Source organism: Caloenas nicobarica, chromosome 21 (genome assembly GCF_036013445.1).
Source record: "Caloenas nicobarica isolate bCalNic1 chromosome 21, bCalNic1.hap1, whole genome shotgun sequence".
Classification (NCBI taxonomy): domain Eukaryota; kingdom Metazoa; phylum Chordata; class Aves; order Columbiformes; family Columbidae; genus Caloenas; species Caloenas nicobarica.
Window position 1 is genome coordinate 4,900,249 of NC_088265.1, and position 26,437 is coordinate 4,926,685.

The window sequence follows — 26,437 nt, forward strand, 5'->3', positions numbered from 1 at the left end:
GAACGGCTTCACACCCGCAGCCGAGGGGTCGGGCTTCCCCCTCTTGTCTCTGCACCGGCTGTGGTGGGGGACAGGGGATGTGACCAAGGACACCCAGTGAGGCAGTGGCAGAGTGGGGATTGGTGGGAGAGGGGCCGTGCCCCAGGACACACTGCCCCACTGCCTGTCCTCCTGCCCCACACACTGCACCCAACCTGCCCCCAGGGCCATGCCCCATGGCACCCACACCTGCCCCACCCTGCCCAGCTCTGGCCCCTCGTGTGGGTGGCAGGATCAGCCCCCCTCATCCCCATGGCAGGGGCTGCAGAATCCCATGGGGCTCCCCCCTCAGCAACTTGGTCCCCATGAGCCTATGCCCTCATCCAGCCCTTCCCATGCCTCAGTTTCCCCCCCCAGTCCTCAGCTTTGCCAGGACCTGGTGAGCATGCAGGCTGCTAGGGTAGGTAAGGGAGCAATTAATGATGCTAATTAGCTTGCCCTGTTCAAAAATAGCCACCGCAGCCTGTCCCCTCCGCAGCTTGTCCCCTTGTGCTCCCCCCGACACCTGGGGCTCCCATGCCATCTGGGAGGGTTTTTCCTTATTGCATTATAAATTATTTCCAGAAATCAATCAGCAGCTGCTCGTGGCAGCACTGGGAGGGGGAAAGGCTGTCTCGGTGCCCCTCAGTGTGCAGGGGTTTGCATGGTAAATGTGCACGTGCAGGTGTTCTGTGCAGTGTGCACACTCAGAGCCATGTGTGCAAATGTAACTCATGAGCAGCTGTGCATGCACACGCACACTGACACAGAGGGTGCGTGTGCAAACAGATCTCTGTGTGAGCTGTTCCACAGGCTGCAGGCATGGGTGTGCACAACCCCCCCCGTTTGAGTACATGCACACTCGTGTGCATGAGCGCTTGCAGAGCTGCATGCATGCACAGGCACTTGCACTGTGACACAGCCCTGAGCAGACGTGTTCACACACGTATGGCCATGTGCACACCCGTCAGCACTTGCACAAGCACTTTCACCCACACATGCCTGCACAAGCACTTGCATAAGTGTGCATACCCTCAAACATGCGTGCATATCCCACGCACAAACATTTGCATGTGTGCACAGACATGTCTGCACATGCACGTGTGCACAGACGTGCTTGCACTTGCATTTGTATGTGTGCACAGACATGCACACGCAGCTCACACACACACATTGACACACACACAGACTCCGTACCTATACACTCACACGTGCACAGATGCATGCATACTGCCCCAACATTTGCATTCCTCCCCACGCACGAGCGCTTGCACAGTGTGTGCACACACACAAACACACACGCTGCAGGTGCTCAGCACTCCTCGCCATGTCCCCACCACGCTGTCCCGTCCCCAGGGACTGTGACTGCGCTGGGCCGGGCGGTGTTGGTGTCGGTGTGTGCAGCAGGATGTGAGCAGCATTGCAATTGCAGCATTGCAATGGCAGCTGCGCTATGTCACGCTGCAGACCACTGCAGTGGGGCTGCCCCAGCCCCAGCCTGCAGCATGGGGAGCCCCGGGAGCCCTGAGGGCAGTGCTGGGTGCCCAGGGATGTGTGTGCTGGTGGGGGGGCAGCTCGGCCAGGTGCCCCATGCTGGGTGCTGCCACCCTATGTCATACATTTGGGTGCAGAGCAGGTGCCGCCCTGTGGTTCCCCCCCAACCTGGTGGTGCTGCACACCCACTGGCACCCTTGCTTTGCACCCCTCGTCCTTTCTCTGCACCCACGGGTGCTTGCAGGGTGTCAGTGGCCCGGAGCCCCTGCACCGTGTGTCTGTGGGTGAGGGCAGAGCCAGGACAGAACCCACCCCAATCTAGGGGGCAGGAGAGGGGCCTGCCCTCTCCAGGGTCCCCACGTCCCTCGCCCCACGTCCAGGGTCCCAGCAAAGCTGCTGTCCCGCAGCTCCGGGTGCCATTGCATGGGTCTGGGGTCTTGGGGCAGCATCCCCCACCCTGGGCGCTCAGCCCTGCCCGGCCTTTTTCTTCTTCGCAAACCCGTCTGCAGAGCTTGGCCCCAGCCCTGCTTTGGCAGAGCTCAGCGTTTGCACAGAAATACAGGTCAGGTCAGGGAGCCGGCGTTGCAAAACCGCTGCCTCGCCTGCAGCGAGCTGGAAAGCGGCCAGGCTGCCCCCAGCAGCATCTGCTCCAGCCTGCGGCTCCTCGGCAGCCCTGCATTCCTCCCAGCAAACCCCAGTTTGCATGGGTTGTGATGGGGAAAAAAACCTCCTCATATTGGTTTTCTTGCAGCAAAAGTTCCAGTTGGAAGTGCTGCGGCCACCCTGGGGGTGTAAAAACCCCATCCAAGTGGGGGTTATGGGATGAAAAGAAGCCATGAGATCATAGAGGGGCTGTGGGGAGCTGCTGGCCTCATGGCAAGCAGGGGACAGCATCCTGTCCTTGTCTCCATCCTTGTCAACCCATGAAAAGGGGCTCCACACCAGCCTGTTCTTCCCAGTGGGTCGGCTTGCAAAGCTGCCTGCAGCTCCCAGTGCTGCCCAGTGCCGCCCAGTGCCGCCCAGTGCTGCCCAGTGCCGCCCAGTGCTGCCCAGTGCTGCCCAGTGCTGCCCGGCCCCTGGGCACTGAACTGCTGGCCCTGAATGTGGCTCCACCAAAGAGGCGAAGAAATGAAAGAAGGCTGGGTGTCCTCAGCTGCTGCAAAGCTTTGGGGAGCCCTCGTAGCATCAAATAACCCTCCATGGGGCAAGGGCTGAAACCTGGCAGCTCCTGGTTCCCCCAGAGCAGGACGTGGTGGCTGGGGCCACCTCCAGCATCTTGCTCCAGCCCCCAGGCACCATCTGCTGCCAAGTGACAGGGATCTGGCTGTCGAATCGTGGCCGTGTGACGCTGATTCTGGCACTTGCGGCGGCTGCAGCCACTCTGTGGGGTGTGAAGGTGGCCATGTCCGAGGCCCAAGGGCAGGACAAGGAGCTGGTGGAGCGTGGAAAGCTTCTTAGATGCTCAGCATGTTTGAGGGGCTCCACGCAGAGCAGGTCCAAGCAGGTTGACCTCCACAGACATCCAAGATGGATAAATCCACAGGAGGAGCTGGCGATCGTGGTGGTTGCTGGTCTCAGAGGTGCAGGCTGGGGAGAAGGGATGCTCCTGAGTTCCAGAACATTGGCGGTTGCATCCCCTTAATGACCATGTCCTGCAGTCCCTGCAGATGTTGTAGCCCTGCTGTCCATGCAGATGTTGTCCTTGGTGCTCAGGGACACAGCCTGGGCACGGGGAGGGGTGGGGGCAGCAAGGACCAGGGTGACCACTGTCTTGACCATGTTGTGTTTCAGGGAGCCCCTGACCCACCATGACGTTCAAGCAAGCATCTATGATGGCCCCAGAGGCCACAGCCACCACGATGCCCATGGCCACGATGGAGAACTCCACTGAGGCTGGGGGGCCGGGCGAGAGCAAGGAGGACATGTTCACCAAGCTGAGGGACAAGTTCATGAATGAGCTCAACAAGATCCCCTGTGAGTAGCTGCCTCCTTTTCCAGGTATCACCCCCCTCATGATCTCACCACTGCTCTGGTCCCAGTGCAGCGTGTGGGACGAGGCATTGGGGTGGCTGGGGCTGGGAGGGAGCCGCGGGGCTGACGATGACACTGGCCTTTGCCTGCAGTGCCGCCCTGGGCCCTCATCGCCATCGCGGTGGTAGCCGGGCTCCTCATCCTCACCTGCTGCTTCTGCATCTGCAAGAAGTGCTGCTGCAAGAAGAAGAAGAACAAGAAGGAGAAGGGCAAAGGCATGAAGAACGCCATGAACATGAAGGACATGAAGTCAGGCAACCAGGTGACGTCCTTCTGGACTGCTTGGCCTTGTCTACGCTGGGTGTTGTAGGACAATCCCTCCGGTTGAGTTACGAACCATATCAGGGCACTTGTAGCTCCAGCAGCAGAGAGGGATGGAGGCACCAGGCTCCTGGGATGGGACGGTGCAGACGTGGGACAAAGCTGAGGCAGCAGCACCGTCCTCCTCCCGTGCCTGGTGGCCCAGATGGGACCAGGCTCAAGATGGCCTGGACCTGCCAATGCCTCACCTGAACCAGTAAATGTTAATTTAATCCCTTACATCTGCCCACTTTCCCCCAAGTTGCCCTCATTTCACTGAGTTGTGCCTTTAGCCAGGAGATGGGACCATCAGGCCAAAACACCCGCTGGTTTGGGGTCCCTGAAGAGCTGATGCTGATGCTGGTGCATGGAGCGGAGCTGGGGCTGTGTCCCCAGCCTGGGGAGGAAGGAGCCTTCGGGCCGTCTGGATGGGGTGGGAGGTTTTGGACTCTGTTCCTGCTCTTCAGGGCCCCATGGGCACCATGAGTACGTGGACAAGGCTGAGGGGAGATGCTCCATCAGACCTGCCCGTGTCCCCACGGTGGTGGGAGATGTGGGGGGATCCCCCATGGCGGGCGAGGGCTGCATCCCCGGGGGCTCAGCGGGGCTGTACATACCCCAGTTCCCCACCACGCCGGGGTCCCTCGTCGATGCTCTCTGTAACGTGGCTCTTCCCTCCCGCTGCTCTCACCGTCGTCCCTCCCGGCGGCCCCGGCTGCGTGTTCCCTCTCGGTCCCGGGACACCCTCCACGGTAGGTGCCACCACCAGCCTCCTGCTCCATCAGCTGCATCCAGGGTGGGACAGGGGACACGTCAGAGGGGCGATAAGGAGCTGGGGCTCCCATCCTGTGGGCCATGGCTTGGAGAGAGGTGGCTTTGCCCTAGACATGGAGAGGTTGTGTCTGTTATGAAGTCAATGACACGGCCCTGCTCAGCCCTTGGCACCAGCTGCGGGGGTCCCCCAAGCAGGGGCTGGAGAGGGGCAGAGTGTCCCTGCACCCTTTGCAGGAGGTTCCTTGTGTGCAGCCCCCCCATATACCCACCCATCTCCCCTCACTGGAGCTCACCCCGTGTCCCAGCGCCCCAAGGCAGCCCTTGCCTCGCCCCACCATCCGGCTGGACCAGCACCCACAGCCTGGGGCTCCGCGGTGGTGGTGGGTATGGGCAGAGCCAGAGCCCCCCCGGGCTGCTCCATGTCCCCAGCATGAGGGGTGTCCATCCCCATCGTGGGGAGAACCCAGGGGTTGAGGTGCTGCTGAGGTTGGGGTGCTGGAGGTCCCCAGGGGTGTGGGGACGGGGATGCTGGGCTGACTCTGCAGCTGCCGTTGCAGGATCAACAGGACGATGATGATGCAGAGACGGGTCTGACAGAGGGGGAAGGAGAGGAGGAGGAGAAGGAGCCGGAGAACCTGGGCAAGCTGCAGTTCTCACTGGATTATGATTTCCAGGCGAACCAGGTGATGAATTGGCGTTCGGCTGAGGAGGTGGGGAGCAGGGTTTGCCCGGGGAGAGTGTTTGAGAGGAGAAACCTCCCTGTTGGACCCGGCTGACATGGGAGGGAGCAGGGAGCTGGGTGCTGTGACATGGGGAGTCCTGCCCCACACTGGGCTGGAGATGAGCCCTTGGAATCTGCAGCGTGTAGCTGAAGACCCCTCTCACCCCTCCAGCTGACGGTGGGGATCCTCCAAGCCGCCGAGCTGCCGGCTTTGGACATGGGTGGCACCTCGGACCCGTATGTCAAGGTGTTCCTGCTCCCTGACAAGAAGAAAAAGTATGAGACCAAAGTGCAGAAGAAGACACTGAACCCTGCCTTCAACGAGACCTTCACCTTCAAGGTGAGCCCCTTCCCACCCACAACATGGGGCCTCCTCTCCCACTCCCGTCTTTCTCCCCGACCGTGTCTCGGTCCCGTACTTTGCCCCTTGCTGCCGGGAGTGGTTGGTCCTGGCTTGGGCTCCTCTGAGCCCATTGCCAGCCCGGTGGCCTCTTTGTGCAGGTCCCCTACCAGGAACTGGGCGGGAAGACGCTGGTGATGGCCATCTACGACTTTGACCGCTTCTCCAAGCATGACATCATCGGCGAGGTGAAGGTGCCCATGAACACAGTGGACCTGGGCCAGCCCATCGAGGAGTGGCGGGACCTGCAAAGTGGCGAGAAGGAGGAGGTGGGAGCAGGAACAGCATGAGGCCCTTGGCCAGCTGGAATCCTTGGCGAGGGTGGTTACGTAGGGGCACAAAGATGCTGAGGGGTCTGGAGATTCTTTCTGATGAAGAAAGGCTGAGAGAGCCGGGGCTGTTCAGCTGGAGAAGAGAAGCTGAGAGGGATCTGATCAATGGGATCAATATCTCAGGGTGGGTGTCAGAGGATGGAGCAGACTCTGTTCAGTGGTGCCCAACGCCAGGGTGAGGGGCAACGGGCACAGACTGAAACACAGGAGGGTCCATCGGAACAAGAGGAGAAACTTCTTTGCTGGGAGGTGCCAGAGCCTGGGCCAGGCTGCCCAGAGCGGGTGTGGAGTCTCCTGCTCTGAGACATTCAAACCCAACTGGACCGACCTGTGTGATCTGCTCTGGTGACCCTGCGTGAGCAGGGCTGGGGATCTACAGAGGTCCTGCAACCCCAGCCAGCCTGGGATTCTGGGATTCTGGGGTTGAGATGTGGGGTTCTGCTTCCTGAGCCACCCCACAGTGCTCAGGGTGGTGACTACTGTGGGGTCCCACCTCAGTGCCGTGTCCTGGCCATGAGTGCTGGGCAGGATTTGCCCCTGTTGTCCCCCATGCAAAAGCCTTTCTGCAACAAAAATGAAAAATTTATATGTCTTGGGTGCTGTGCTGGGCCTGGCCTGCCCGAGACCTGAGTGATCAGAAACCCTTGTGCCAGTGCATGGGGTGCCAGCTCACACCTGCATCAAAGGTTGAGCAGGGTTTGGGAGGACCTGCCTGTGGGACCATGTCCCAACACTGCAGTACGAGGCAGTGACAGGGCTCTGATATCTGTTCCCTGCTCCCCTTGGCAGCCAGAGAAGCTGGGGGACATCTGCATCTCCCTCCGGTACGTGCCCACAGCTGGGAAACTCACTGTCTGCATCCTGGAGGCCAAGAACCTGAAGAAGATGGATGTCGGGGGTCTCTCAGGTGGGTGTCCTCCTCCCGCCCCGCTGTGGGGCTCTCAGCATCCTGCGTTGGGGAAGGACACCGGGGCCATCACTCTGGCAGGACTCAGGGAAACCCGTTCCAGTGCTGGGACCTCCTATGGCAGAGGCAGCTCAAGGTCTGGCTGGGGGGAGAGGGGAGATGGGAATGGGATGAGCCCCCAGACCCATACCAGGACATATTGAACTGGGTCCACCATTGTGTCCAGGGCCAGGGCACTGCAGGACCTGGGTGGTGAAAATGCTCCTGGTCCTGCTCTCCTCGACACAGAGCCCGGGACCTCAACTGGCAGCGTGTTTTATGCCAGAAGAGTGTTCCCAGCTCCAGCCCAGGGCTGAGCTCGCTGCCCAAGGCTCCCCAGCTCTTTCCAGACCTTCCTTAATCAGGAGAAGAGCGGTACCTGCAAGGCTGGAAGGGTTTGGCTTTATTGCTGAGGTGTCCTGCTCCAGAAATGGGGGTGACAGGCCAGCACCCACTGCTGTCACTGCACGGTCCCCAGCCCTCCTACATGGGGATCCATAGGATGCAGAAAAGCTCCATACCTTGGCCAGTTGCTTCCACAAATCCTCTCCGCGCCAAATATTTTGCCTTCAGTCTCCACCCACAAACCTCAGAGCACTTTTGCTCATGGAGGTCTCTTTAGCCCATGGTGCATGTCGGCCTGGGCTGAGACTTCTCCTGGGGCCAGGCCAATGACACCCCATGGGCTGATGCACCATCCTGCCCCCCAGATCCCTACGTGAAGATCCACCTGCTGCAGAATGGCAAGAGGTTGAAGAAGAAGAAGACCACAGTCAAGAAGAAGACCCTGAACCCCTATTTCAATGAGTCCTTCAGCTTTGAGATCCCCTTCGAGCAGATACAGGTTTGTCCGATGACTTCACGGGGATGCAGGCAGGGTGGGGTGGTGGGACACGTCCCGCAGCTGCCCGGGCCCATGTCCCAGCCTCCCCCAGCCTGAGCGGCTCCTGCCCAGCTCCTGCTCTGGTCACCCATGAGATATGTCCCATCCCAGCCTGGGCCTGGGCTGGTGCTCAGGGCAGCTGGTGCAGGGGCAGAGGTGGGAGATGTGACCCCAACCCAGATCACAGCTGGAACGGGGCTTTGCTCCTGGTCCTGTAGTGCTCACCGCCGGCATAGCAGGGACCCCACTGTGGCCCCGGGGGCATTTTGGACCATTGGTAGATACTTTCTACCCCTCCATGTCCCTCCTAGCCCTAGCACATGTCCCTTGCCCCAGCCCAGCCACATCAAGCCCTGTAGCCCACTGCTCGTCCCATCAGATCTTTCCCTGGTGGCCACGTCAGGATGAGCTGGGCTCCCACCGGGGCTCAGCAGCCCTGGGCTCCTTGTGGAGGGAGCTGGAGGAAGCCATGGGCACGGAGGGGACCCTGTCCCGAAATGGGTCATGACGGGGCTCAGCAATGGGGGATCCCTGGGGCAACCTGCCGAGCCACCCCACGGCTGGGGACAGCATGGAGGTCGTGGAGCAGTGATGGCCGCTGCGCCTTCCTGCCCGTCTAAAGAAGGTTTCCTCCTTTAGAAAGTGCAGGTGGTCATCACGGTGCTGGACTATGACAAGCTGGGGAAGAATGAAGCCATCGGCAAGATCTTCACGGGCTTCAACTCCACGGGCACGGAGCTGCGGCACTGGTCCGACATGCTGGCCAACCCCCGGCGGCCCATCGCCCAGTGGCACTCGCTGAAGCCAGAGGAAGAAGTAGATGCAGCTCTCGGCAAAAACAAATAGGAAGATGTGCCGACCAGCGCGGTGCGGCACTGCGGACAGTGAAAGCGACCCAGAGCTACTGATACCTCAGTTACGCAACCTTTGGTTTTGTTTTTCTTTTTTGTTCTGTTTTAAGCTGAAATATCCTTTGATGGCTGTGGAAGGGTTTCCAGACAGTGCCAATAGCTTCCAGGGGAAGAGGTTAAAGACACGGATGGTTCTTTTTGTTCTTCAGCATCGCTCCCTTCTGCTGCATGTCACATCTCCGCCCGCCATCCCTTCCAGGTGCGAAGCCACCATCACGCCTGGGACCTTCCGCGGTGGCCGCATCACCAGCCTGCAGCATCGCTGCCACCGTCCTGCCCTCGGGTGCACGTGGGGAACCGCCAGACATCACATGGAGGTGACACCGGAGCCCAATAGCGTGAGATGACCAGACCTACTGTGTTCGCTTGGGGCACAAACAGCCACGTGGACTCTGGAATGGTGGAGAATACCCTTTATGGGGGACGTGGGTAGCTCTCCCCCGGCTCTGCCTCCCCCTGCCCAGGACAGGCCAGAGCCGGGGTTTGGGCCGAGGACGGGCGAGTGTCCCCGGCCAGCTCCGGGTTTGGCTTCTCCTGGGAGAGGTTTGCAGGACAGGCTGGGGGGGGTGCTGAGCCCTGAGCACGGGGACCCCCGGGAGAGCTGCTCTGCAGGGACCCGTGGTGGGATGTGCACGGAACAGACAGCACCGCCTCTGCGGCCAGCGCTGGCGGATTTCCACGTGCGTCCCACCACGCGTGGCTGAAACCGGTAGATCAAGATGCTTCCACGAGGCAGGTTCACACTGAGAGGTTCCCGGAGTGGTTCCAGGTGCCCCCGCAAAGGCCATCATGTGTCCCCAGGGCTCAGCCCCAGCGTGGACGCCCCAGCGCAGCCCCGGCGCTGTGGGAAGCTCCAGTCCCACCACTGCATCCCACCGCCGTGATGCTGGAGGGAGGGGTGAGATTGAGCCCATGGCCAACAAGGGACCAAAGCCCTGTCCCCTGCGAGCTGCTGCTCCCCACTGGGCCGCTGGATCCCCCCGTCCTGCTCCCCTCGGGGGTATAAGCCATATCTGTGTCCCTCACGGTGGGCAAGAGCTTCTCCAGGCCACCTCTCCCACCATGAGATGAGCCAGGACCAAGCCCCTGAGCTGGAGAACCAACACCGGGAGAGAGGCTGGCAGCTCTGCCCAGTTCAGCCCAATTTGTACTGGACTTGAGCTGGTGTTACTGTCCTGACTCCGACTCCCTGGCAGCCCCGTGCTCCCTGCTCCGCTTCGCTGTCCTGGCCTCTGTTTTGCAGGTTTGGCACCGTTAAGGGTGTTGAATCTTTGGCAAGGGGGCTCGCGGTGGAGAAGCAGAGCTCTGGGGTGCAGCCGGGCATGTCCTGGGCTGGGACCTCGGTGCAGGGTGTCCTGAGGCTGGGGACAAAGTGCCAAAGCTGAGCTCACTCCAGCATTGTTGGATGCTTCAGCAGCCCCTGCGGACCCCACTTCCCAAAGGGCATCTCAGCCCCGACTGGATTTGGGGAGATGATGGGAAACAGCTCAGGGGGGGCAGGTTGGACACGGGGATGAGCCCCCTCCCCTGGAGGGATCTGCAGCTCTGTGATAGCTCCCTAGGGAGGGACATCTCCAGTGGTAGGGGCAGCTGGATGAGACCTCCAAAGCCCACGGCCGCCACCACCTCGGCTGCGTTTGGCCCATGGGGCTGCTGGAGCTGCAGGGGGAGGGTGGCACGGGGGCCACGTCGGGCTACGAGGGCCAGTGACTGGCCGGGCAGGGCTTTAATTAGTCCCTTTTCCTACCAGATGTGCATGTCAGCAAACAAGGTCCTGCCCTGCTCGTGTAGCCAGAGGGAGAAGAAATGTCGGGGCGCTTTTAATGAACAGGGAGCTGGGGGGTGGCCGGTGCCCCTCGGCCGGGGGCACTGGCAGGATTTGGTCTCTCAAATGAGTCTTGTTTTGGAGTCCATCCGGGCACAGGGGGACATTTGCCCTATGTGGAAATGGATTGAAAAAGAAGGAATTGGAAAGAGCACTAAAATTCTGTGTGTGCTCGACCCTGCAGCTTTCCTTGGGAAGAGGTGGAGGTCTGCGGGCACGGCCGTGCACGTGCAAAACCCATGTGCACCCCCTTGTGCACCCCCATGCACCCCCACCCCGCTGCGTGCACCCCCAGCCCCGCCACATCGCCCAGGATGGGATCCCACCCACCTGGTTCCATTTGGACTCTTCCAGTCTCGACGGGGGTGTAAACTGTGACTTTAATACATTATTTTTTTTTTAATAAAAAAGGGAAAAATACCCGACATACTAAAGCCATCTGCGCTGCCTCTGACCCCCCCCTTAGTTGTGTGTAGCTAAACTATATGGAGACATGCGTGTATATACCACGAGCAGTGCATGAGCCGCAGCAGCAGCATGGGCACAGCCGAGCTGCACGCTCTGCCCCGCCGGCACCGCCGGCACCACCACGGCCCCCCAGCCCGGCAGAGACGGCGACCAACAAAACTCATTGCCCGAGTGCTCTCCACCGCCCTGATTTTTTTTTTTTGTCCCCCTGCCCCGAAAAATAATAATAAAAAAATAATAAAATCATGTAAAAGAAGAAAATAATGCCAAGAAGCAAAGCATGCCAAGCCAGTCCCGCCAGCGGGGGTGAGCCGTCACCGACGCAGCTGTGACTTCCATGTGTGTCTTGTTCCTGTATCTTGTCGCATTTATACCATGGCCGGGTAGCGGCAACGTCGTGGCTTCGGTGTCCTGTGTCGTGTGGGTGCATTTCACCGTCAGAGCAACTTCAGAAGCCATATTAGACCACGGTGCGCCGGGAGCCCACGGGGATGGGCCCGCCGGGAGCCGTGACCCCCTTCCCCCATGTGTCCACCGTCCCCGGGTCCGTGGGGCTCCGCGGCGGAGCCGCTGCCGGGACGAGCCGCGTCGGCCACCGTCACACCGGGCGAGGGGACGGGACCGTGCTGGGCACAGCCCCTGGGGCTGACCTGCTGGTGGCACTTCTTCAATGGAGAAGCTGGGATGCGGTGAGGATCTGGTGGCGAAAAGGCTTTTTGGAGGAATTTGGGTTGTTTGTAGCGGTGTCTGCTCAGATGGTTTCTGTTTCGGGGCATTCCCGGCTGCACCGCGGTGCAAACCCAGCTGTGCCATGGAGACGCTCGGCTTTGGTGTCCTGGGGTTAAAAGGAAGCGAACCCACAAGGCTCGGCAACAGGCTCAGCTTTCCTTTCGCCCCCAAACCTGGGAGGCAGGAGCAGCTTGTTTGGGCGTCCCAGGCTCGGAGCCTCCGCACCGGCCCCATCCCGGCCCCGCAGCGCTCGGCTCCGGCGCGAAGCTGCTTTTAAAGCCCCGTCCCCTCGTGTGGACTCTGTCGTTTCTGTCTCTTATCGTTAAATGGTTATTTTGTAACGATATCTGTCTCCTTATTAAAGAAATGAGCTGAAAGGAGCCCCGGTTCCACTCTGGTTTTGCTGCTGGGGCTGATCGGGGTGTCTGGGGCGGGGGGCAGGTCCCAGGGACCATGGAGGGATGGGGGCACGGGCGGAGCCCCCTGGGGGCCCAGGTCCCCCTGAAACACGAGTGAGCTCAACACACAGGGGGATGTCCCTGGGCCCTGGTGTCCTGGCTGAATGTGGCCGGCCCAGACACGGGGTGCAGGTGGGAAGACATAGAATCAGAATCATTTTGGTTGGAAAAGACCCTCAAGCTCATCGAGTCCAACCGTTCCCCAGCCCTGGCACTGCCCCATGTCCCTGAGAACCTCATCTCCGTCTGTCCAACCCCTCCAGGGATGGTGACTCCAGCACTGCCCTGGGCAGCCTGTTCCAATGCCCCACAGCCCTTTGGGGAAGAAATTGTTCCCCAGATCCAACCTCAACCTCCCCTGGCGCAACTTGAGGCCGTTTCCTCTGGTCCTGGCGCTTGTTCCTGGGGAGCAGAGCCCGACCCCCCCTGGCTCCAAGCTCCTTTCAGGCAGGTCAGAGATCAGAAGGTCTCCCCTCAGCTCCTGTTCTCCAGCTGAACCCCCAGCTCCCTCAGCCGCTCCCATCACACTTGTGCTCCAGCCCCTTCCCCAGCTCCGTTCCCTTCTCTCAACTCGCTCCAGCACCTCAAGGCCTTTCTTGGCGTGAGGGGCCCAAAACTGAGCCCAGCACACAGTCTGGTCCCCAAGTGGAAGAGCTCCAAGATGCGGCACCAGCACCATCTCTTTGCGATGGGTTTGTCCTGAACCAGCTCCTGAGCAAACTCAGGGCTCAACACCCTGCATGGCCTGAACCCCACTGTGGTTCCGAGGCCTCACGCAGGGTCTCCTCCCCCTGCCCTCCCGGCTGGCAAGCGGCTTCCCGGGATCTTCACCCATTTCTGCCTTTATAGACAATTGATACCATTGTGCTGTGGAAGTGTTGGGAGAAACGAGGCATTTTAGGCTCCACAACTTGCAGCAGCATCCCAGGCTTCAGAAAGACGGAAGCAAAGCCAAAGCTTCTATTTTATCAACTCTTATTTTATTCATTTATAAATACTGTTGTGTTTACAAGCATCATAGATGTGAATATTATTCCCAAACTTTCAAACACATAATACTTATAATACTATATAACAACAACCAGTAAAACAAATCATTCATCTCAGGGTTTGAAAGGCCACTCAAAAGTTGCATAAAAATACATTCTCTCCCCATCTCGTAAGCTAGTCCTGCTTCTCCAAGGAGTTTATTTACAAAGAGCCATCATCAAACTCGCAGCCACAATAGGCGGGTTCACCCCAAGCAATAAAAATGAATTCACCCCAAGCAATTGCTATAAAAAAAAAAAATAGCTTGTGTTCTCCAATGGAGACCACGTCTGGCAAATGCTCTGGTTCAAATAGGGATCAGTTTTAAAAACCGTTGGCCTTGCGCTCTGTCCTGGGCGCAAGGCGTCCTATTCGTCACCTCAGTGCACCGGTTATGTCAGGCGTTAGGTGAGACCAAAGAAATTCATTCGCAAGGATTTGGTTTGCGACCGCATCGTCGCCATGAAATACTCACAGCTTTGGCTACTCAGTGAGAATAAACCGTTGGTGGGTTCTGTACTCTGGTCAGGGCTCAGGATAATCCAGTGCTCAGCAGACACTTCATCTAAAGTGGTTTGGCTTCGCAAGGTGCCACGCAGAGGAATTCAGCCTCCCGCACCCTTTGCCTACTGTTCCTTAGGATAAAACTCAACGAGGGTCCTGGTAGGAAGGGGCAAAACGTCAGTGCAGACTGGATTTGTCAGATTGGGTTGAACCCCATCCCTAAACCAGTTACCAGGCGTCTTCCCGCTGCCGGGAACCTGCGTTGTGAGAAGAACAGGATTGTTCGTCTGAAATCTCAACCCTTGTCCCGCTGGGATGCGCAACCCGAGCCGCGTGTTGGGACGGCAGCGCCCACCGGCCCCCGGCCCCCAGCAGCGAGCGTCCCCTCCACGTGGCACAGACGGGACCGGACTCTGTTCGGAGCTGAGAGAGCCCACGTCGGGAGCGAGGAGCAGGTCACCAAGAGAAAAAACATCAAGAAGTACTCACAGAAAGAGCGCACCAAGTGGGAACGGCGTGCAGAGAAAGCATTGACCAGATCTCAAGACTTAAAGCTGTTAAATATAGCGGGGTTAAAATAAAGAAATAGAAAAAGGACGCCTGGCTCAGGCAGCGCTCTGCAGAAACCCTGATGCCGTTCCCAGCTTTGGTCTCCTCGTCCCCAAAGCGCAGCAGCGCAGGAAGGGCCTTGGGGTACCAGGAGAAGCAGCATCTCGTGCCGCATCTGGTCATCCCGCCGGCTGGAGAGCGGTGGAAGAGGAACCTCCGTCCAGAGCCGCCCGGGGGAAAACCAGCAGCTCTAAGAAGAGTTAGAGAGGTGGAAACAGGCGGGACGGGGAGGGTAAGGGCGAAATATGGAGAATTATAAAAACGAAACAAGAAAAAAGCGCAAGCGAGAGGAAACTAAAGATGCTTTCTGAAGCAACAACCAGCAAAAGGTTCCAAAAAGCCCAGGACTGGCTGATAAGAGATAAATTCCACCCTGTTGAGCATGCTCAAGTATCTCATCTTTCTCAGCAGAAAGAATCCCAGCGCGCTGGCAGGAGCCCACGGTCAGCCCAGGTGCCCGGGAACGTCGGGACAACGTCCTCATGGCAACCTGCACGTCCAGGACCGAGGCTGCGACGGGGCCAGAGCCGGGGAGTCGCAGGACAAAGGAAACGCAAGGACAGATGTGGGAGGATGTGGATGGGAGAGTGATATGGGTCCAGCAAAAGCCTCCGAGGGGGAAGGTGTTAAGGGGAAGCTCAGCAGATCTGACGGTCACTGCCGCCCTCATCAAAATCCCACAGCACGTAGAGGAGCCACTGTCTAAATGCCCATAGAGAGAACAATTTCAAACTGTTCTGAGTACGTATAAGATTAAAGAGGGTTGTTTTTTTTTTTTTTTGAGGTTTCCTTCAAGGTCAAGGCTTATTGCAAGCTTTTGACAGATGAAAAGACTTTCATCCTAGTGATCCAGCTACCAGCACACCCAAGGGGAGCTCCTGCCCCTCTGCCACCAGCACACCCACACTTCGCAGGAGATGTGATCGCCGCTCCGGGCTCCTCTGCCCAGCACCCACCTGCACCATTCGCTGCACCAGCCGGGCGGCTGGGATGGGACTCTGACGTTCCCCTCTCTACAAACCAGCCGCGACTCAGCACAAGGCACCCGAAATCCCAGAGCAGCCGCCTGCGCAGGCTCTGCCATCAGGAACAGCAGACGATGTCCCCGGCAGCTGTCGGGATGGGGAGGCTGGGGGGACACGGCACTCTGCAAGGTGATTCACGCTCACACGAATGTGAAAGCAGCAGAGCGTCTCTAGGGGTTCAGGCTTGTCCTTCAGAACGCTTGGCAAGTCTCTGTGATCCATCCTAACCCAAGGAGCAATTAGCAGATGCTACTAACGGAGGCGGGAGCCCTGGGAGGACACGGGGACAGCGGATCACCTGGGCAAGGCAGGGACGAGGGGTGACGGGGAACGTTCTGCCGTAGTGTTACCTAACACAGGGTCTGACACCAAGAGTCAGCACTGATGCTACTGAACAGGTTTGAAATTTATATTAAATAAACAACTCGGTCTGTTGGGGCGAAAGGAGAAGGTCTCTGCGAAGCAGCTGCCGTCAGCCTGTTACAGCAATCGGCCCCAGCGGCTTTCACAGCATCACAGTGTAACCAGAGTCCCACATCGCGGGTGGGCTGATGTGCATCCTCAGAGTCCCAGCCCTCAGTCACATCTCCCACCTGTAAAGGGCTTGGATGTGCTGGGTTTGTTCTTTAGGCGTCACTTCTTAAAGTAGGAGTTGGACTCCTGATCCAGATCGGAGTCCAACACCAAATACCGGGCTTCCAGAAGAAGAAGTTTTGGCAGCTCAAACCCAGTCCTCATGTTTCTCTTCTCCCTTGAATAAAATGTCTGAGATAGTACAACATGCTTAAATTAAAAATAAGAAAATGGCAGGGGTGTGTGTTGTGGGGGAAATGAGGGCAGAAAGGGAATGTACAGCAAAGGGCAGGGCAGGGCAGGCGTGACGATTGATCCCAGGGCTGAAACGTTTGCTGTACAGAGGGAAGGAGGGGAGGGCTCGGCGGCAGGTTGGCAGCTGGTGTGGGGCACCCTCTTCATCCTGCTCAGGCTTCCTATTTGGAGAGTTTGCTGATGACACGAATGAGGGCTCCGTTCTCGTCCTTCAGCCTTTGGTTGTCCGACTTCAGCTCTGTCAAAATCTGCGGAGAGACAAGGACAAGGAGGAGTTACAGCCCGACGTTCCCTCCGCCCAGCGCACTTTTAATGTCGAGAATTCCTCTGTAGTGTCTCCAGGTTTTTACAAACTGGGCACCAGGTGTGGAGGGGCTGAGAGGGAACTGGAGCACAGAGCCAGGGAGGGGCAGGAACCATTTCTGAGCTGTTTCACCCCAAACCTGTTCCCAGAGGCTAATTAGGGGTTGGCAGAAAACTATAAACCTGGTTTTTGCTGATTTGATTTTTCCATTTCGCCAGTACTAGAGGGGAAAATAAAGGTCTGAAATTCTCACTCAGGACTGGACCACGCCTGGCTTGCAAAACCTCTTTAGAATAAAACCAAAGCTCTTTGGAATCTCACAGCTGTTTAATGCAAATGCACATGCAGAGCACGGACAGAACATACAGACTCTGGAGATACGTCCTTGTGCTCCGTGTCTAGTGCTGGAGCTCAATGAGGGGTTGCAAAGCAGAGAGAAGCCAGAGCCCTTTTAACTGGAAACAAAGGAAGAAATAACTTCAACAACCTTTCAGCATTTCTCCTTGGCAAAAAAAAAGTCCAATTCCCCTGGTCTCTCACCCACAAGCAGGTGCCCTCCAGGGGACTGGCCCCGGCCGTTCGGGGGCTGGAAGGGGACCCCACGCTCCTGTCCTGGCTGTGACACAGGTGTCACCTGCACCAGGAGCAGCCCCAGAGCCTCCTGGAATGACCGGGAGGAGCCGGGTTACACGCAGGCACGAGCGGCACCGGTACGAGCTCAGACACGACTCCTCTCTGCCAAGGAAGATGTTAGAGGAATTCCTCCCAATTCAATATCCCCACTAAACCTTCTGGTTCAGCTGGAGGTTCAGCTCTGGCCACAACCTCCTGCCCGTTCTCCTCCTTACAGCCCCTCCGCGACCCCCAGCAGCTCCCGGGGCAGATGCCGGTTCCCACTGCCCCGGTTGGAGCAATTCCCTCCTGTCCCAGCCGGGCTCCCAACACCCCAACCCCGTCCCCGCTGGTGGTGTCTGCTCCAGACAGAAGGTTTTACAAGAGAGAGAGGAAGGGACAACTGCAGTGAGGTGGGAGAAACCCCTGCAGTGCTGGGTCCTCAGCACGGGACACACATGGAGCTGCTGGAGAGGGGCCAGAGGAGCCCCAGAAATGATGCGAGGCTGGAACAGCTCTGCTGGGAGGACAGGCTGAGAGAGTTGGGCTGTTCAGCTGGAGAAGAGAAGCTCCAGGGAGACTTTAGTGCGGCCTTTCCGGGCTTAAAAGGGGCTGATAAGAAAGATGGGGACAGACTTTTTAGCAGGGGCTGTTGTAATAGGACCGGGGCGCTGAGCGTATCCTGCTGCGAGGGCACTAAATCTGTCAGTTTAAGCCAGTGATATTACTGTACTGTGGTGTCTAAGGACACCAAGGAGAGAAGGTTTACAGTAACATCTTGTGTTAGACTACTGAAAAAGTTGCACAAAATTCAGCAGAGCTTGCAGCCACGCGGTTTTTCTCCAGCCTGGACCCAGCGGCAAGTTGCAAACCCCCAGAGCTGGGGGGTGTTAGGAGGGGAAGCGATAATGCGAATATTTCCTAGGAGAAGAAAAGAGACCACGACTTACAGTTCGTGAAACACCATTTCCCCGAGTCTGGAAACAGTTTTGCTCAATTTTCCCTCTCTGACCTCAAAACGCGTCGAGGAGGAGAATGACTGAAAGCCACCACTTGTGAGAAGGGGTGAGTCAGTGGCCGGTTCGAGGATACTTTTGCAGATTTAAACCAGAACGGCGGTGAGATCATTTCATCCGAGCGCCTGGACAATTCAGGCCACAGAACACAAATTCTGCCCCCCAGCCCCACGAAACACGCGCGGTCCTGAACTGAGGCTCCCGGGAAGGGGAAGCCACGATTCCCCTGGTTACTTCTTTTCTATGGTTAATCATCCTTGATATAATTTGTGTGCTAAGAATAGACTTTTTTTTATACCTTAGTGCCACTTCCAGTCCACGAGAGCATACAGTGCGTTCCTTTTTTTTAAAAAATAGCTATATCTGAAGGGATCCGATATCCCTACTAACCTGCAAAAGTCAGGCAGGGCCCTAAGAAAGAAGCATTTACAGCTTTATTTTAGCACCGAACCAATGAAGTCGCACGAAAGGATGTAATTTAATTGCGTGATGTGCGAGGGCAAAGCTTGCGGAAGGCTCGTCCTTGGATTTCAAACAGTAATTGCTCTGCACTGAATTTAAAACAGGAGATGAAAAAGGAAAGCGCGTCTGGTCGCGCTCCGACCGCTTCACCTGCCTGGTGGCCAGAGCAGGAGGTCGGGCCAAAAACTGAACTCGGACTCTTCAAAACAAGGGAAAGAGCTTGTTTGCTCTGCTCGAGTGGCCAAGCAAACTTGCTGAGCACTGCCCGGCTGTAGGTTTTCTAAAAATCACCTTCCTGTCTAAAATGTGCACTTTTCATAGAATCATAGGGTTGGAAAAGCCCCTCAGGATCATTGAGTCCAACCGTTCCCCCAGCCCTGGCACTGCCCCACGTCCCTGAGAACCTCATCTCCGTCTGTCCAACCCCTCCAGGGATGGTGACTCCAGCACTGCCCTGGGCAGCCTGTTCCACCGCTTCACAACCTTTCCAGGCAGATTTTTTTCCTCGCATCCAACCTCAACCATCCCTAGAAATTTATTAGGCTGCTCCTTCCAACTTTGGATAAGCTTTCTGGCTGGGCGCCAGCTTCCCACTGAACTAAGCCCAATTTAAAAAGAATTATATTATGAGCGGTATGAGTACTGAACCCCCTGAACCCCCCCTCAGCAGCCGCCTCGGTGCCACCACCAGCCCTACGTCCTCGTGTCCCGGCAATGAGCGTGTCCTCCCGTTTCTCTCCTGGGTGATGGGCCACACGGAGCCCGTCCGCAGGGACCGGGTTAGTGCGATGCCAAGCAGAGCAGAAGTCAGCAGGACCGAACAGGGTCTCCGGCAAAACCCCGCTGGTCACACCGTGCTTTCAGCTTTAGGAGGTTCCTTTGGCACATGCTGCTTTGGAGCCACAAGCTTCACCAGGCACCCTTGAGAGCAACGGGGTGAAGGGGGAACAGCACGGCCAAGGGAGCGAGACCTGCCTGGAAGAGTGGAAGAGGGAGGCGAGATGAGCCGGAGGAAAAGCAGCTACAGCTCCTCGGATTCGGAGGGTTTGGCAGGCAGAGAAAGTCTGGCTACGACCCGGGTCAGAGCCCTGTTTTCAGCCAGGAGTTGCTCATTCATCTGCCTCAGAGTGTGAATCTGTTTGAGCTGGTGGAGATTCTGCAGAGAGTGAGAGGAGTGGACAGAAAAATACAGAGAAAACACACCACGAAGACAAAAGGGCACAGAAACGTGAATTTAGTCCACAAGCAGTAAATGAAAGAAAAGAGAATAAAAGAACAATTAGTAGCAGTGAGTGCTGGATGGGCAGCAGCTCAGATGTGGATGGGGAAAGCCTTGTAACACACTGAGGATGCTCTGGGAAACATCCCTTTCTCCAGGGGCCCCCAAAGCCTTTAAAAAGGTCCAATAAAGGGAATTCCCAGCACAAAGCAGGACGGTTTCTTGCAGGTTATACTCCAGTTCACCCAGTGAGCTCCAGCAGCACACAGTCTCTGGACTTGGGAACTACTGTGAGAAGCATCGCCATTAACTTACCGCCCATGCAGGCTTTGAAAACACTGCTGGCAACTGAGAATTGCCTTAAAACTCCTTTTCTTCATGTATTTCTAAAAGCTAAAGGAGTCTTGTGTAGCAAAGAGCGATCAGAGTTTCACAGGACATTTTAAAGGCACAGATGGAAGCACCTGAAAGTGTCACTGTCCTACAGCAGATCATGGAGACACAGCCTGCGGCTGCTGGCGTCTCAGCCCTGCGGCACCGGGATGATGGGGCTGCTCAGGCTTCGGTCCTGCCAAAGGGTCTGGGGCGTCTATGGGTTTTTCAGCCCTGCCCAGATTCAACTCTGCTCTGTCCCGGGGCTCAATTTACCTCTGAGCTCTCAGAGGGGAGAAGTCAGAACCTTAAACCGCTCATTTGAACTCGAGGTGTTGGAACGACAGCATCTGACACGGGAGGCAGGCGAAGACGCGGCGTTCTGGGTTACAAAAGAAACAAGGGGGCAAAGGACGGTGCAGAAATCGAGCCCCAAAGCTGGGGCTGGCACAGGTACAGCAGCCACGGGGAGACACAGAACACAAAAGCAAAACGGGAAAATGGTAAAAGCCATGCAGACATCACCATTTCTGCAAGGACATTTCTCCCAGAGATGCTAAAGCGAAACCATGTGCTGGACGTTGACACCAAGCGCGGGCGCCAGGACGTGTTGAGGGCTGTGGAGCTGCTTCTGAGCAGCATCTGTCCCTCCTTCCATCCGACGGCTCATCGGGCAGCGGAGCCACGAGGACAAGAAACCGCCCTCGGCAGTGGAGGGAGCACAGACACGGTGCAGGGGAAACGCAGAAGGGAAATATCCGCCAGAAGAGTAGTTGTAAGTTCAAGTGAAAAAATCCCAGCCCAGAACCAAAGCAGGTCTGCAAACCAATGTGCTCCTCCCCGCGTCCTTGTACTTGTGAGCTTGGGGCGGCAGGGAGGGGAGCGAGGGAAGGGTCTGCACGGACGGGGATTCCTGTCTGCCACTTAATCAGCAGAAAGCGCCCAAAGGGAGGTCACTCTGTCCTTAACCAGAGCAGCATGGGCAAATCTTCTGTGACACAAAGAACTTGCATGAACTTCCAGCCAACTTGCATGACATGGAGCTGGCTGCGGTTCGCAAGGAACCTGCTGCATCCCAGGACCTTTTGCCCAAGGGCTCATTCCTGTATAAAAGAGAAATACTTTGTGTAGCCCCCATGCATCAGCTTGATTCTAGCAAGCAAAAAGCACTACCTCTGTTCCCTGGTGAGGAATCCAGACACCTCGTCCAAAAGCTTTGCAAAACCCATGGACACCAGGCTGGGGAGTGCAGGGAGCAGCAGAGGATGGGGTCTGAGCCCCCCGAGGGCATCGAACCCACAAAGCAGCTCCTGCTGCTTGGACTAGGCCAAGGCAATCCTGGCACCAGATAAATCAGCAGGTCCTGCAGCCAACAAACCGCAGAGGAGCTGCGGGGACACCTGGGCAGAGACATCCCCTCACCCCAAATCGCAGCTTCTGCCCATCGCTTAACCCGCCCGAGCTATGGACACTCCTCCTGCGCTCGGTGAGGACAGACAGACGGACACCACACGTCTGTCCTGTGATAAATCACACCTGGGAGCTGCCGGAAGCTGGTTCATACTGGAAGAGTCATTTCTTTTGGGGGTACCATGGATAATAAATATCCTGTTTTATCACAGGGAACACAGCCAAGCATCTGGCTGGCAGAAAACGTCAAACGTATATAAAACGAGGTGTCATGCTACGCGAGATGGGAAGGATTGCCATCGTTTTAGAGACTACCTTTATTTTTCCACACCAGTCTAGCACGAAATGTCAGCACAGCACGGTCAAAGGCAGCTCAGCCTCAGCACGCTGCCACAGCCGATAAAAAGGATCACTTATGTAAAAACGTGTGTGCTGCAGGTAGGACAGGCTCCTATTTATCCACGAAACCTCACAAAGGCCAGGAAGCTGGGACTGAAGCCAAAGGCAAAGACCAGAATCTGGACGATACTGCTGTGATTGCTTATCACTCTGCTTGATACCTGGCTTACCGAAAGCAGGTTTCTCAGTTCAGCTGTACCTGCTTCAATTAAAGGATTTTGTGCCTGTAACACTAGAGGAAATAAAAATGCCCAGAGCATGCACAATATACAAAGCCAGGAGGTGCGGTGCTGCTATGGAATAAAGAAGCTTCTGTGACCTTCAAGAAAAATTGCTGTGTGAAGTTGGAACCTCAGGCACTTGGCGTTGAATTCAGCTCAGTGCAAATGCTCATTTTCTTTCTCCTTCTTCAGCCAAGTTGCTTTATCTCCAGTCAAATTCTGCATTCGCTTAGGAAGACGCTGGTACTGCTCTGTCACCTTCACAACAGCAGGTCTGCAGGAGCAGCTCTGGCACCAGAGTTCATCCCGCTCCTCTCCGTTCCTTGATTGCTTCGTTAGCAGGGGTTAAGCTCATGAAAGGAACAAAGCTTGTTACCTTGAGCTCAGCCTGAAGTTTAAAGCGTGTTTGCTTGGCTGCTCTGCACCTTAAAGGAAACTGGTGAAGTTGCTTAAGTCACTTATTCCTTCTGATTCTACTCAACGTCTTTTCAACCAGAGCAAGAATCAGGAATGAAAGTAACTAAAATTAATAGATGTGTTTTCCTGGCTCGACTTCCACGCTTGGGATGAACTCAGATGCTCTGCGGAGGTTATCCCAAGGTTATCCCGTTCTAGGGCTGACTCTCCTGCTTCAAGGCGCGATGGAAGTGAACACGGAAAGTGCTTCTCCAGTTCAACGCTTCTGTCTTCAGAGATTTTATACTCCTTGTCATTGAGTGGCTGTCAAAAAAGACACGTAATAGCGCACGCGGGCACTCAGCCCATGATCGAGGTTTTGCAAAAAACTAGTGGAAATGTAGTAGCACCTCAGAAGAGATTTTTCCAATCCCACGGATATTTATTCTACTAACTCAAGGCCACTTTGGTTGTTCAATGCAGCAGAGAACAAAGGGTAAGCACCTCTCTCGAGGACCTGACAGCTCATTTTCAGTTAGACCACCAGCTCCTTTAGCTCACATCTCTCAGGGCATTATGAGAACACATCAAACTTCTTGCAGTGCTTCTCCTTTTCCACCACCTTGGTTTCCACCAGTCTGCAGCTCCAGATGACCCGAACCGGAGGCTGTGTCCAACAGTTCCTATGGGCACCTCCTTTCATTAATTACTTTCCGAACCAATACAAATGTTTCAAAACCAACAGGCCGCTAGAGGACACAAATTTGGCTTTTTACTCCATGGACCGAGCTGGTTTGCGGAGTGATCTGCAGAGCTGGAGAAACAACACAAACTGCTACTATCTGTGTCTTCTCTTGAAGGCCACATTTCTGGAATTACAGGAAGGTCTCAAGCTGATGGGTCCTTCCAAAGATGTGCGCTTGGTAAATATATGAAGTTTCAAAGAGAAACGTAAGATTGGAACCTCCTCCAAGGTGGCAGGAGATTGTTTCCATCAGCGCACCGTGCTGGGGGAGCTCCCAGCTCTCAGGTGGGTCCTTCCTTCCTTCTTCACGTCGCTTGGTCCCACCTGGGTCATGCTCAAAGCGAAAGAAAGCGCAGGGCACAGAGCAAAGGGCGGCATTCTGTGAACACGAGCGTTACAATATAGCGTAAAATGATGTAACGCTGCAAAACCAGTGTGAAGTTTCGGGTGTACCCGGGCGGCAAACCTGCAAAACCGCGTCCTGCTCCGCAGCACTCCCCACCAGCCCCGCGTGCGCGGGACATCCCGGCGCGGCGGGAGGAGACACGTCCTTCGAAACCGCCCCACGGGACAGGGGAGAGCGCGACGGAGCGGCCGTGGCGACGTCTGGTGACAGCAAGCCATGCCGCACATCTCATCGGGAAGCAAATTCCCCTTTGCTGAAATCTATTCCAGGCTGACTCACTGACCCAGCCTCCCAGTAACATGCTTTAGGGAGGGAGGACAGAAACACAATCGCTCTGTGTTTTTTGCTGGCTCGTGTGCGTGATCTTAAAAGCCAGCTTTGTCTTCTTACCCATCCGGAGAGAACCGCAGCGGCTTAACGGGGGCTGCAGGCTACTCAGAGCACACGGGATCGGCACACTGCAACTCAGCGACGCCACAAAACGTTAGTTTTAGAAAGCAGGTAAGGAGAACAGCTTTCACCGTTCTCGGACCAAACAGCATAACAAATTAAACATATGGTGCAATCAGATGAATGACAATAGGACAGTTTTATTAGTATTTCCCATTTGGAGAATGTGACCATTAATTTCTGACTGCATATAGGAACACACGTCCCTTCCCATAAACACCTTTAATATCCTACTCCAGGATGACAATCCCAAAAGACATTAATACAAAGCACAAAACTCGGAATAGACAGAGTGAACAGAGTATTTCCTACCTTCATCTCCTCTTCCATTTCTGAGAGTTTCCGCTCCAGGGCTCGCTTCTCCTGTTTACAAGGATTCAAAACAAAGATGATCACAAGGATTTAGAAGAAAATTTACAGTATGTCTTCCTAAAAAAAAACCCCATATGACTCTTGTGTCTCTGTAGGGGCGTTCACTGAAAAGCATCTCAATGCAATGCACAGGTTACAACCAGGGTCAGGGCTGGGTCAGGGCAGCTGGAAACCAGTGGACAACGTGCTGGGCCCGTTTGGGCAGATTCTGAGCTCTCTTCATACCCCTTCCGTGAAACTACCGCCCACCTTTAGTGGTCCCAGTTTTAAGGACTTTGTGAACTAATGTGATTTTGAGCTCTGCAGGTGTAGCCACGGATTTATCTGCACCCCACTGAAGGAGGCAACGAGAAAAGTCACTGAGCCTATCAAATGAGGAACAGTGAACAGGGAAAGGTGCCTGGAAATTCTGCTTCCCCCAGGTTAATTTAGGGCTTCAGAGCTGTAGAGCTGACTGCTTTGGGTATATTTTGGAAGCCAACAACTCCACAGGTAGGCTCTGCCACGTGAGTACTGGGGGTGGCCTCAGCGGCCAGCTGGAGCCCTGGCCTAGAGAATCATAGTATTATAGAATCAAAGAATCGTTTGGGTTGGAACGGACCCTCAAGATCATCGAGTCAAATCGTTAACCCACCCCTGGCACTGCCCCATGTCCCTGAGAACCTCATCTCCATCTGTCCAACCCCTCCAGGGATGGTGACTCCAGCACTGCCCTGGGCAGCCTGTTCCAATGCCCCACAGCCCTTTGGGGAAGAAATTGTTCCCCAGATCCAACCTCAACCTCCCCTGGCGCAACTTGAGGCCGTTTCCTCCGGTCCTGTTGCTTGTTACTTGGGAGCAAAAGAAAAGTGCCAAAAGAAAAGCTCTCTCCATGTTGTGACTCCCTCCAGCAACTGTCCAAAGTGGGGACCCTGAACGTCATCTCCTCCGGACTAGATCTGGCAAATCCTGGGAAGTGTTTACACATAAATAATTAAGGTCTTTCACGGCCTGTTGCGATAGGACAAGATGTGATGGTTTTAAATTAAAGGAGGGAGATTCAGGCTGGACATGAGGAAGGAATCGTTGCCCCTGAGGGTGGTGAGAGCCTGGCCCAGCTTGGCCAGAGAGGTGGTGGATGAACCATCCCTGGAGACATCCCAGGCCAGGCTGGACGGGGCTCTGAGCAACCTGAGCTGGTGCAGATGTCCCTGCCCATGGCAGGGGGGGCACTGGGGGAGCTGGGAAGGTCCTTCCAACTCAAACCATTCTGTGATTCTATTATAGTAATTGAATTTAAATACACATTTCGACCATCCAGCAAAGCTCCTAAAAATTCAGGACATGAAGCAATTTAGGAGGCACCTCCACTTCAGGCAACCCTCCAATGTGTAAGTGGACATCACTGGAAAACTGGAGCCAAGCTCCAGGTTTAATTAACCACTGAGATATGTGGTGCGAGAACAAGCGGTAATGGCCACCAGCTGAGGCAGGGCAGCTTCTGAGTAGATATAGGGGAAAAAAAAATCACTTAGCTTACTGCCATGAATCTGCCTGCTCAGTTAAGAGGATTCGAACATTCAGATTTCAAGTATCGACACCCAGCTAGTGTTTTGCCTTTTTTCCCCCCATCACCCCAAACCAGTCTTTATTTATTTATAAGGATCAAGAATATTTTAAAGCATAATGTACCAACCGTCTCTTAGCATGATACAAGTCGTTGGTCTGCAGCTTCCGATAACTTAAGAAAGTAATCAGAACTAAGATGATTTGCAAAAAGAGCAGAAAA

The 26,437-nt window shown here is 55.9% G+C and overlaps 2 protein-coding genes across 7 annotated transcripts in view; one reads left to right on the forward strand and one right to left on the reverse strand.

Moving 5' to 3' along the window:
- Positions 1-3,320: 3,320 nt before the first annotated feature.
- SYT2 (synaptotagmin 2) lies at positions 3,321-8,745 on the forward strand. The gene is made up of 8 exons (XM_065649512.1): positions 3,321-3,486; positions 3,636-3,805; positions 5,184-5,300; positions 5,511-5,678; positions 5,840-6,007; positions 6,860-6,977; positions 7,727-7,860; positions 8,539-8,745. The coding sequence occupies exons 1-8, from the start codon at positions 3,321-3,323 to the stop codon at positions 8,743-8,745; spliced, it is 1,248 nt and encodes a 415-aa protein (XP_065505584.1).
- Positions 8,746-13,248: 4,503 nt separating this feature from the next.
- PPP1R12B (protein phosphatase 1 regulatory subunit 12B) overlaps positions 13,249-26,437 on the reverse strand; it is a 122,393-nt gene continuing 109,204 nt past the window's right edge. For 3 of the 6 annotated variants that reach the window (XM_065649325.1, XM_065649323.1, XM_065649321.1), the window contains 3 exons: positions 24,610-24,660; positions 19,655-19,835; positions 16,447-16,533 (listed from right to left, as the gene is read on the reverse strand). In XM_065649325.1, the coding sequence (XP_065505397.1) occupies positions 19,701-19,835; positions 24,610-24,660 (186 nt within the window). In that variant the 3' untranslated portion in view covers positions 16,447-16,533; positions 19,655-19,700. Of the gene's footprint in view, positions 16,534-19,654; positions 19,836-24,609; positions 24,661-26,437 lie in introns of all 6 variants that reach the window. The other 3 variants (XM_065649324.1, XM_065649322.1, XM_065649328.1) reach the window with 1 other exon arrangement.